The 12695-nt window shown below is 41.2% G+C and overlaps 1 protein-coding gene across 2 annotated transcripts in view; it reads left to right on the top strand.

Annotated features, from left to right (window-relative positions):
• Window positions 1–12695, top strand: part of DHX57 (DExH-box helicase 57) — a 34618-nt gene that overhangs the window by 12258 nt on the left and 9665 nt on the right. For both annotated transcript variants that reach the window (XM_081903716.1, XM_081903717.1), the window contains exons 8-15: window positions 2322–2517; window positions 3646–3770; window positions 5394–5527; window positions 8109–8163; window positions 8404–8609; window positions 9899–10015; window positions 10359–10455; window positions 11461–11634. In XM_081903716.1, coding sequence (XP_081759842.1) covers window positions 2322–2517; window positions 3646–3770; window positions 5394–5527; window positions 8109–8163; window positions 8404–8609; window positions 9899–10015; window positions 10359–10455; window positions 11461–11634 — 1104 coding nt within the window. The remainder of the gene's footprint in view (window positions 1–2321; window positions 2518–3645; window positions 3771–5393; window positions 5528–8108; window positions 8164–8403; window positions 8610–9898; window positions 10016–10358; window positions 10456–11460; window positions 11635–12695) is intronic.

Genomic DNA, 12695 nt, shown 5'->3' with positions numbered 1-12695 from the left:
GTCTGAACTGGCAGAACTGGCACGCTCTGTGTATGGAAGGAGCAGCATTTGCCTAGTTCTTAAGGATGCATTCAAGACAACATGTACACTACTGAACACTGGTTGGAAACAGGTCTCAGCCTAAATAACAAAGTGAAGTATGAGAGGTCTGGATGGTTGCATTCCTTCCCCTACTACATCCTCAATAAAAGATATCTATCGATCTATCGATCTATTGATCTATTTATTTAGCTAGCTAGCTAGCTAGCTAGCATGCCAACTTTAACTTGAAGATCCCAGGGCGATTCACAGCAGAAAAACACAAAATGAGAATGCAAAATAAAACAAAAACCAATAACTACCCCTCCCACAAACACATTTTAAAAGCCATAGAATGTTAAATCAGCCAAATGCGTTAACAGCAAAAATCTATACATTTATACTCCAAAGTACTTCCCCCCCCACTGAGATCAGTGCGAATTCCTCTCAGGCAAGTATGTATTGGACTGCAACCTAAAGCTGATATACACAGTTCACGTGGATAAAGAGTAAGGCATCCAATTTCTGTTACAGTTAATGACCATTTTATGCGCGGGTTCCATTCCTGGCCTCCATGTGTCTCAGTGGGGCACGTATAAGCACAGCCCGCCCTGTTATGTCCTGCCCCTGTTCCACCCTTTAAGTGACTTTTTATGGTTTTGATCACTTCTAGGTTCAACACTAAGCTTGATTGCATGTCTTTTGGATGTGCGCTGATCAGTCATTTCCTGTATGTTCTGTTGAAATTATAATTGTAAACACACATGAATGTAAAAGTCAAGTGAACAATGTGGTTCATTCATTTTGGACCGGGTACCTTTAGAGCAGTGGCAGGGGGGTCACTTTCTGCCTGGGGCTGGATTCCAAGTTGTCCAACTTTGCAGGGGCTTCATTGTAATGGTAAACAGTGCCAGAGGCAAAAGGGGCTGTGGCCAAAGTGGGCAAGGCAAAGAGAATGACATCATTTTACATACTTTATTTTATGTTCATTGTACATAAAGTATGTAAAATGTATGCAAGCTATGTAAAAGGTCAATCTAACCCTAGGAAAGCTATGGGAGGTGACAGGAGAAATGGAAATTACCGTATTTTTCCGTGTATAAGACGCCCCCTATTTTTCGAGCCCAAAATTAAGAAATTTATTTATATATTTAATTGCAACATTCCGTGTATAAGACATCGCCTAATTTTAAACTTTAATTTTTTTTTGGTGGGGGGGAATAATAGTCTTATACAGTCATACCTCGGGTTGAATGTGCTTCGGGTTGCGCTCCGCGGCAACCCGGAAGTAATGGAGCGCTTTACTTCCAGGTTTCGCCGCTTGCGCATGAACAGACGCTCAAAATGATGTCACACGCATGCGCAGAAGTGGTGGAAAGCGACGCGTGTGTGCACAGACGTGCCATCGCTAGTTACATTTGCTTCTAGATGCGAACAGGGCTCCGGAACGGATCCCGTTCGTATGCAGAGGTACCACTGTGCAGAGAAAAATACAGTATTTACAGGTGATATCACATGATTGGTGGGAGGATGGAGTTGGGCAGAAATGTCATTGGCGGCCATTTGGAGGGGCTGGGCAGGCCAAATTAGGCCTGGATATTAGAGAGTCTCCACTCCACCATCAAACCCAAGGTCTGATAAGTCCAATGTTTCCTGGTCTCTGCTATGCCTTCAGCAAACCCATCCAAAGAAGATCTGAAAGATCTTGCAGAAAGCATTGTGGTTTGCCAATTGGAAGAGACCATATCCTGTGGGAGCACAACAAAACTTGATTCTTGGAATGAAATAAGATTTTGCTCCTATTTGGAGTCAGAAGAGTATTTCTATACGGCTAGCCTACATTTCAGGTTTGGAATAAATAGTGCAGAAAATAATAGCTCCTGGCTTGAGCTGGTTTGTACATCTGCAATCCTTATTAGACCATATTGCACAAATATTGCTCCTTTTGATTTCTGTTACGTTAACAAAGGTTCTTCATTGGTGTTAGTCAGTGGGCAGATTCAGTTTTACATTTATTTAAATGGATGAATATCTATAAATGGGAACCAGGAAGGTGAAATATAACCCACCTTCTATTATAGTTTTTCCATTTTATTGCCATTGTATTCTACTGATTTGTTAGCTTCCTTGAGACCAGGGGTTTATTTATGTTTAAGTAGCATAAAGATTAGTTTTCCATGGACAACAGGTTTGGAGTGTATTGATAAATGAGGAAGTCAGGCTGTCTCCTGCAACACCCCTTAACATGTTGCTTGAGGGAGAGGAGAATTTTCTTTTTTATTTCATTCCTCTCCTTCATGCAGATGTGGAAAGACCACTCAGATTCCTCAGTTTATCTTGGATGCCTCCCTAGAAGGTCCTCCCAGTAATTTAGCCAACATCATCTGCACCCAGCCTCGCAGGATCTCTGCCATTTCTGTGGCTGAACGTGTAGCCAAGGAGCGAACGGAGAGAGTTGGGGTCACAGTCGGATACCAAATTCGGCTAGAAAGCGTAATGGTTGGTTTGTTTTTACTTTGTTTTTATTCCAGTGACGTCATGGGTGCAAGCCAATAGACACTCACATCTAATTTCCCCCCATCCCCCCCCAGCAGTGAATTCTCAAATAGACATTGAACTGTTGTTGTTGTTGTTTTATTAGTCCAAAGGGTAGACCTTTTTTTCTAGCTGTGCTGGTGGGGAGAGTTGAAGGATAGTATCAAGGGGCTATGCAAAGAGTACTGGAGTGTTGTGCAGCTTCCATTAATGTTTTTTTAAAGAAACATGTTTAAAAAGAAAGCAAACAACAGCTGAACATCTCAGAAAGCTGAATTCTGTTCTGGGTACCAAAATCCATGAGTGTGCAGTGTGTTGTAGATCCATAGAATACTTGGAATCCTGGTAACACAAAGAGGCACAAGCTGAATTCAAAGCTAGTTTCTGAGAGAGTGACTGCTGCCAGAAATAGTCTCCGCTTTTAAATAACTTTTTTTGTAAAAAGAAGAAGCTTGCTGTTTCACTGTAATATTTTCTATGGGTCTCTGCCCCCCACCCAACTTTCCTGCTGAGAGGTGAGTGGGTGGCTAACCAGTGATAAGGCCTTCTTTGCTGTGGCACCCAGACTCTGGATTTCCCACCCTGGCACAGAGCTGATCTTTAAGCCCCAGTCAAAAGCTCTTCCATTTGCCAAGTTGTTGGTGGCACTCAGTTGGTGACTAATCTTTGTTTTCTTCCAAGCTGCTACATCTGTTCGCCGTCGTTTTATTTGTTTTAGTGTCATCAGATTGTTTGACTGCTTGTTGTGCACTGCTTTTCTGCACGAGAGAGGAGGAAGATGTGTCTGCTCATTCCTAGTTCCCTCTACTGTATTTGAAGGGATTGCAGCACTATCTATGCACTGGCCCTTGATGTTTGCTGAACATGCTTTTCCAGCCAGTGACCAAACTATGGCAAGGAATTTTAATCAGCTAATTTCCCATATTTTTACTTCTGCTATTCATGGGAACAACACACTTTTCTAGACAAGATCCATGGAAATCTGAATAAGGCACTAGAGTGTAATCTAAGCAGTGACAGTGATAGGATTAAATAAGGGGAAGAAACTGATTTAGTTGGCGATCTTATTGTCATTTTCTCTCTTCTTTCAAGTCTTCAGCTACCCGGTTGTTGTACTGTACTACTGGAGTGCTTCTGAGGAGGCTTGAAGGGGACATGAGTTTAAAAGGAGTCACCCATATTATCGTTGATGAGGTTCATGAGAGAACAGAAGAAAGGTAACACAGCCTGTTGGTTTCACTTCTACTATTCATGTATTTCATATTTCCTCTCCTGCTCTTCCAGTGTGGTGGAGTGGTTAGGAGTGATAGACTCGTAATCTGGGGAACCGGGTTCGCGTCTCCGCTCCTCCACATGCAGCTGCTGGGTGACCTTGGGCTAGTCACACTTCTCTGAAGTCTCTCAGCCCCACTCACCTCACAGAGTGTTTGTTGTGGGGGAGGAAGAGAAAGGAGAATGTTAGCTGCTTTGAGACTCCTTCGGGTAGTGATAAAGCGGGATATCAAATCCAAATCCAAACTCTTATTCAAATGTGAAATGCAAGTGGTTAAGAGTGTCTGAATAGGACCTGGGAGACCCAAGTTCAAATCTTAGCTTTCCATAGAACTTAGAGTGACTTTGGGCCAGTCAGCCTAGCCTACCTCACAAGCGTAGTGGTGAGGATCAGGTGAAGAGGAAGGAAAGCCATGTTTGCCACCTTGAGCTCCTTGGAGAGCAGATGGGATATATATGTAATACATATTTTATGAAGTAAATACATGACTTACACCTCTTCATCCTTGCCACAGGTGAATTAGGCTGAGGGGTAGCAGTTTGTCAAATGTTTAGTCAGTGAGCTTTGTCAAATGTTCAGTAGGTGAGGATTTGAACCCAGGTCTCCCCAATCCTAGTCTGACACACTAATCCATCCTTCCCCAACCTGGTGCCCTCCAGATGTTGGTCTGCAACTGTCATCGGCTCTAGCCAGAACGGCCTGTGTGAACAGTTTTGGTAAATATATTGCCTGAGAAGCAGTATGTTTGTTGGATGGGTAATAGATAAATGTTGATGTTTAGTTGTAGCTCATAATAACCCTGCTTGGAAGAAGGCTACTGCTAATTATGAAACCACACTGCCTACCATAATCTTGCTTGTTTTCAAATATATGGTAACATTATTTTAAAAATCCTTATACAGTGGTACCTTGGTTCTCAAACTAAGCCGTTCAGGGACCAAGGTACCACTGTAGGTCAGTAGTATCTCTTCCAAATTGGCAGCTGAATTGAGGCCATATTTGAACTTTACCTCCTCTACACTAGCTTCAGTCACCCACAGACAATACTGTATCATTATTATACAAAAATGCAGTAGTTATGAAATGATAAACAAGTAGCCTGCTAAAGCTTCACCCCTAGATGTGGATATCCCATTAAAATATCCAAAGCAGAAAATGCAGTAAACACTGTGTGCCCAGTCCTTCATCCATACACTCCGGGCTGATTTAATTTTCTGGTGGCTGTGAATTTATGCTGCAGATACGTGCTTTGAGAACATACCAGCACGTGCTGCAAAATTAACACACTCCAAAATATATCCGTTCAGCTGCAAAGGACTAGGTTGTTGTTTCTCTACCTCCACGTTATGCAGAGGAGGCTTGTTTGCCAAAGAGACAGAACTGAGCATTGTATTTTTGTCCCTCCCTGTGATTGTTATTGTTTTTAATGAGGATAGGTGTACTCGTTTTTGTTTGATATAAAGCTTAAAATAAGGGTCTTTGATTGCTCCCAGGATGGTAGTGGGGCTTCAGGGAATTGCAGGTGAACACGGAAGAGCTTCAAATGTCTTTTCTTTATTTTCTCCAGTGACTTCTTGCTGCTGATTTTGAAAGATATAATGTCTCAGAGGCCAGACCTGCGCATTATAATGATGAGTGCTACCTTGAATGCAGAGCTCTTTTCTCAGTACTTTAACTCCTGCCCTGTTGTTAGCATACCAGGTGAAAACCAGTCTAATTATTTTCATTATCCATCTCTTTACAGCAGAGGTGGGGAACCTGTGGCCCTCCAGATGTTATTGGACTCAACTCCCATCAGCCCCAGCTGGCATTGGAATCAGCTGGTAACATCTGGAAGGCCCAGTAACATCTAAAAGGCCACAGGTCCCCCTACTTTGCTTCACAGGTTACTTTTCATTGGTTAGCATTTTCTCTGTTCTAACCGTTCTGAAACAGTTGATAATATTATCTCAGCAACTTGTTACTAAAAATGTCTGAGTTCAGGAAGGTATATTAATTTTAAGAATGTAATTAGAGCCCGGTTGCACCAAGTCAAACTCCATTTAATGATTGTTTCCCACGGTAGCCAGCTGCTGGGAAGCTCCCAAGCAGAGCACAAAGGCATAATTAATATTAGCTTGTTGTTTGTTTTATTATATATTAGCTGCTGGTGCCTACTGGACACTTTTGTACATTTTTGTATCCTTACATTTAGCTATCTTGATTAGTCAACTGATAGTAACTATATTCTTGGGAAGGCTGGGAATCTGCTTCATTTAATGAATCGTCTCAGCTAAATCAATCCAAAGATGTTAATGGAGTTAATATAAAAACTAAATAAGGCAGCCTAACATATAAGAATTAAGTTACAGATAGGTAGCCGTGTTGGTCTGCCATAGTCAAAACAAAAAAAATTCCTTCCAGTAGCACCTTAAAGACCAACTAAGTTAGTTCTTGGTATGAGCTTTCGTGTGCATGCACACTTCTTCAGATACACTGAAACAGAAGTTTCCAGACCCTTCTATATAGTGAGAAGGTGGGGAGGGGTATTACTCAGAAGGGTGGTGGGAATGGGTGATGGGCAGATAGCTGTGATGAGCCTGTTGACGACTCTTAACGACTGCAATAGGTCTTACAAGAAAAAGCAAGGGGTGAGAAGGTGAAAAGTGGCTTTGTCATGTATAATGAGATAAGAATCCAATGTCTTTGTTCAGGCCAGGTTTCTCCATGGTTTTAAGTTTGGTGATAAGTTGCAATTCAGCAGCTTCTCTTTCCAGTCTATTTCTGAAATTCCTTTGTAGTAAAACAGCTACTGTGAGATCTTGTATAGAATGTCCTGGGAGATTGAAGTGTTCTCCTACTGGTTTCTCTGTTTTGTGATTCCAGTAGGAGAACACTTCAATCTCCCAGGACATTCTATACAAGATCTCACAGTAGCTGTTTTACTACAAAGGAATTTCAGAAATAGACTGGAAAGAGAAGCTGCTGAATTGCAACTTATCACCAAACTTAAAACCATGGAGAAACCTGGCCTGAACAAAGACATTGGATTCTTATCTCATTATACATGACAAAGCCACTTTTCACCTTCTCACCCCTTGCTTTTTCTTGTAAGACCTATTGCAGTCGTTAAGAGTCGTCAACAGGCTCATCACAGCTATCTGCCCATCACCCATTCCCACCACCCTTCTGAGTAATACCCCTCCCCACCTTCTCACTATATAGAAGGGTCTGGAAACTTCTGTTTCAGTGTATCTGAAGAAGTGTGCATGCACACGAAAGCTCATACCAAGAACTAACTTAGTTGGTCTTTAAGGTGCTACTGGAAGGAATTTTTTTTGTTTTGAATATAAGAATTAAGTGATATTATAAATGACAATATTTTCCATCATGTTCTTTCTCACATTCTGTCTCATATATAACATGCAACCTAAATACTATAAATGTGCTCTGTTTTTAGATTCAGTAGAGTACTGCTGAGGTGAAAATACCCTTCTCGGGACAGGTCAGATCAGATCAGAATAGGGTAATACTGAACTTCTTGTACAGCCCTTTTAGTGGCTCAAAGCACTTCACGTGCATTGTGTAGAGCAACAAATTTGAGATGCTTTTTATTATACGTTTTTGTATTGTTTTTATTTGAATGTGATTGCCCTGAAATGAAGGGCAGGCTAGACATCTTATAAATAAATAACTGTAACTCTTACTGACTTACCCTACAAGGTTGTTTTATTAATATTCTCCATGTTGAAACATACCTCCACCCATTCCAGGCCTAAATCAAAAGCTTTGGTGGCCAAGCTGGACAATCAAATTCCCTCTCCCTCTCCCACATGCATACAGCTATGTGATTTTTAAAAGACATATGGGAAAGTTTTAGTGTTTGATGTTGTATTGTAATTTTACTATTTTTTTGTTGAGAGCCGCCCTGAGTAGCTGGGGCAACCCAGTCAGATAGGTGGCATAATAATAATAATAATAATAATAATAATAATACACATGAAGTACAGTTCTTCTTTAAATTGCTGGGCACTAAGTAGTGGGCTGTGCCCCATGGGTCAGATCTTGCCCTTTCCTCATGCTGCTGTCCTTAATGTTGCCCAAACCAGCCATCTGAGGCAGCTGTCTCACTCTTCCTTGTGATGTATGTTGAAATATTGTTAAAACACAACCAACTTTTTTAGCTAATACAAGTGGGAATGGTGTATGGGTAGAAATGGAGGCTGTTCCATTCCTCTTCCTCCAGTTTTGATGAAGTAATTTGCCTCTTCTTATATTACTGTGTTTCTCATCTCTCTTTTAGGTAGGACGTTCCCCGTTGATCAGTTTTTTATAGAAGACGCTATTACAGTGACTCGGTAAGCTAGGAATCTCCAATGTCTATGGACATTTAACATGCCTTGCACATAAATTTGTACGACTGCTGTGTATTCAGACTTTTTAAAAAAATTATTTGGGTTCTACCTTATTACCTTATTGTCAGAAATGACACCGCACAGCCCATAAGGTCTAAGCATCTGTTTAGAGCAGTCATCCATCTAGAAAGCAAGGTTTGCAGGTGGCTTTTCCCCATACCCAATTTCTCTGTTTGTATTCAGGTATGTCTTGGAGCATGGCAGCCCATATATGCGTCGAGAAAAGCAAAGTGTGGACAAGAAAGAAAGACACCGGAGGACTGCTGCAGAGGAAGTAGATTACGACTTAAGGCGTTCTGGCCTGATGCAAAGTACAGTGGCTGTGGCTGCCAAAGATTCAGTTCCAGACCAGCAACTAACATTCCAGCAGTTACTGATCCGCTACAAAGGTACTATTTATTCAATGTTCATTGCTGCCAATAACTTTTAAGAGTTTATTATTGGTAAATATATTGTACATATGACCAGAAAGGCATTTTCAAACCTAGAATATTTGTGAGTACATGTCACAACCTCGGGCATATAGCTCTAGTACAAAGGTCTTGAGACCTGTATGTTGAGAGGTTTCCTATTCTCTTGTCAGACAGATAGATAGATGCTTGATACTCTTGTGAGAATTTCTCATTGCACATGTTATTTCTCTCCTATACTAGAGAATCATTGTTATTTTCACCATTTATCAAATTTCTGTACCACCCTTCACTGGAAGATCACAGGTTGGTTTGCAATATTAAAACTAAAAAATACAGTGGTACCTCCGGTTACGAACTTAATTCGTTCCGGAGGTCCGTTTGTAACCCGAAACCGTTCTTAACATGGGGTGTACTTTCGCTAATGGAGCCTCCTGCTGCTGGCGCACGACTTCCACTCACATCCCGGGGCAAAGTTCGCAACTAGGGGCATCTAATTCCAGGTTAGCAGAGCTCGTAACCCGAAGCATTCGTAAGGAGAGCGGTACGTAACACAAGGTTCCGCTGCAATATAATGATGAATAGAAGCAATGACCACACACACACCCAGTTTAAAAGGCCATAGATTGTTAAATTAGCCAAATGCCTCAGAGAAAAGGGTTGTTTTTGCCTGGTGCCTAAAGAAATGTAACAAAGGTGCCAGGCGAGCCTCCAGAATGGGAAATTCCTCTAGCGTATGTGATTTTTCCTGTGTGCAGCTGGAGGTACTGAATCATGGCCAAAAATTTTTTCCTTTGGAGGGAATGACCATCTCTCTCTCTCTCTCTCTCTCTCTCTCTCTCTCACACACACACACACACACACACACACACACACACCAATTTTTCAAGTGTTTTTCAATATCCAAATATGTATAAGGCAACATCAGACTTTGACCTTGAGAAAATACACTATTTGGGTGAATAGAAAGAAGGTATTGGACCAAATGAAATAAATGAGGAAGGCGATATCACCAGCTGATGGAAACCGCGGGAGGGGAGAGTGCTGCTACACTTGCAGGCTTCCTACAGGCATCTAGTTTGCACTGTGAGAACAGGATGCTGGACAGGCTTTTCTTATGTTCCTACCATGAAGCTGCCACAGCTGGACCTCCACTTTCCATCAAGGGTTTGATTCATTTGGAAGTGGCTGTAGTTTGAGTTGCTTACAAAATTCATGGCCTTAACAGGGCTTTTCCTTTTTGTTATGATGCTCATTTTCTCTTTCAGGGGTTAGCAAATCAGTATTAAAAACAATGGAGAAAATGGATTTAGACAAAGTAAATCTTGAATTAATTGAGGCCTTACTGGAGTGGATCGTCAGTGGTGAACATTCGTATCCACCAGGTAACATGATGAGAAACACATGACCTATTTTACAAGCCTATGCAGCTCAGTTGCACCATGAAGATCGTTATCTTTCATTGAAGTTCTACTCTCCCTGCTCTCCCTCTTTCTAAAAGAAAACTAGCTTTTGGACATACGGTTTCGAAGCATAATAGGACTTTTCCCAGAGTTAGGATCCTTACTTACGTTGATGTTGAGTTTAATCTTACCGTAACATGTAATCCAGTAGAGGGAGAAATAGCAATAAATTGTGGTTGCCTTCAGGAGCAAAAATGAAGAGTATATATTGAGTTCTAGAAGACATTTCTATTAATTCTACCATTTTTTATATACTCATATCTAGGTGCAGTACTGATTTTTTTGCCAGGCATGGAAGAAATTAAAACACTGTATAAGCAGTTGCAAACTAATCCACTCTTCAATAACCGGCGCAGCAATCGGTAAATTAAGAATATGCCTAAATATTTTTAAATGAAAAGTAAATTAAAACTGACATTTTAATCAACTTTTACATCACTTTAAGTTGCTTATTTAAGAGTATGTGAACATTTTTCTTTCTTGCAGCATCTTTTATCTCTCCCCCCTCCCCAGTATAATTCTCAACTAGTGCATGGAGGATAATATTCTGTACTTCCAAGTCGAACTTGAAAAATAATACTCTTTTTAGCTAGATGCTGCAGAAACATTGGGTTCTACGTTGGTTTTAGACTCCTTGAGCTTATTGGATGTAAACCAGTTTATCCCTTAGTTCCTTGGCTTGGTCCCCTATTGTGTATCAGGTTATTGCCAGTCAAGAAAATGCATTGGGTCCATTCAGAAGCAGTGCCAAATCATGCTTTGGAGCTACACATGGATGAGTCTTCTGCTCAGAGACTTTCTCCTCTGTTAGGGTGCTCTGGTTTCTCTCCTGATTTTGCAGCAAATCTGTTTCAACTGAGGCTTGCATGCTTAGATTCCACAAGTCATTTTCTCAGCTCAGACACAACAGCCCACTATGGTTTGTCGCTGAATCAAAAGGAAGGGGAAATCTGAGCACAAAAGAAGAACATAGGGGGAAGGACATGAACACACGACTCCTTCATGGAGTGCCAAACCATGGTTTGGTATTTTGAAGTCTGAATAATCCCATTGTGCAATTTATCAATCTCCTTCATATGGTCTTCTCTGCCTCCCCCACCCTGAAACCATTGGCACAGTTGAATTGCTAAAATATGGATGTGTACCAAATTTGAGGCATGCCACAAGGGTGGGGGAGCTGTAGTGGGGCAGAGAGGATGGGAAGTCCTGTTGTACCATGATAAGTCCATTCTTCTTGTATACAGACACAAATGATGTGACCCTTGGTTCTCCAGCTCTGGCTACTATGTAAAAGAAGTGATATAAAAATGGAAAACAAAACCTCTCTAAAAGCCCTCTAAACCTATCCTCCGATCTTTTTCTCATAGCTGTGTTGTTTATCCACTTCATTCCTCACTTTCAAGTGAGGAGCAGCAATGTGTGTTCCTTAAGCCTCCTGTAGGGGTCACCAAGATCATCATATCTACAAACATTGCAGAAACCTCCATTACCATCGATGATGTGGTCTACGTGATTGATTCAGGGAAGATGAAAGAGAAAAGGTACCTAGATAATAAGCAAAAGCACCATGTACAATTAAAAAAAAAAAGCTTTGCTAAAATGGGGCCTATACGTCTGTGCACAATGAGATTTCTACCTGATGGATTTCCTAGTTCCATGTCTCTTGAGCTGGAAGACATTACAAAACTAAGCCCCAAATCTGCTATTTGCTTCTTGCATTAAGCTGCTACAAGCTTCTGTTTCTCACCCTTCCTTTTTTCTTCTTTCAGTTTCCCTGTGACTAGAACTATTTCTGTTACTGTCTGTCTCAGTTATTACTTCTCCCTTTAAGACCTAACCTTTTCGCTCTCATCTTTCTCAACCCATATTTTTCTGCTTTGATTTTTACAGGTGAAAAATGGGAAACATGTAGCAGTGTTAGTTCACAATGTTCTATAGTGGTGGTAGCCATCCTCTGCCCCTCCCCCAGCATTTGTCAAATTGACTCTGCAAGCTTTCAGGCAGTAACTAAGGATAATCAAGATTTTAAAACGATATTGAGATGGGTCTCTAGGAATCTAGGAGGTACAGTGGTGCCCCGCAAGACGAACGCCTCGCAAGACGAAAAACCCGCTAGACGAAAGGGTTTTCCGTTTTGGAGGCGCTTCGCAAAACGAATTTCCCTATGGGGTTGCTTCACAAGACGAAAAAATCTTGCGTCCCCCGGCAGGTTTTTTTTTGCTTTTTTTGCCCTTTTCCTAAGCCGCTTATCAGCTGTTCCGCTGATAAGCCGCTTAACAGCTGATCGCTGGAAGCCGCTTGACAGCTCTAGCACTAATCCGCTAAGCTGTCAATGGGCTTGCTTCGCAAGACGAAAAAACCGCTAGACGAAGAGAATCGCAGAACGGATTAATTTCGTCTTGCGAGGCACCACTGTACAAGTATTTGTATGCTGGATACTTCTGCATGACTAATATTTGCAACAGGAGTAAAAATACAATAACAAAATCACATAAGCATGTTAAAAACATAATCAGAATATGAAAATCCAATAATTGGTGTTACCCAAGTGCCAAGAAAAATAAAAAGTATTTCCCTGGCAGTGAAATTATGATATAGTTGA

The sequence above is a fragment of the Podarcis melisellensis genome (assembly GCF_964234715.1).
Source record: "Podarcis melisellensis genome assembly, chromosome: 3".
NCBI classification, from domain to species: Eukaryota; Metazoa; Chordata; class Lepidosauria; order Squamata; family Lacertidae; genus Podarcis; species Podarcis melisellensis.
Note: the sequence above shows the minus strand (reverse complement) of the source record. Positions and strands in the feature narration are given on the sequence as shown.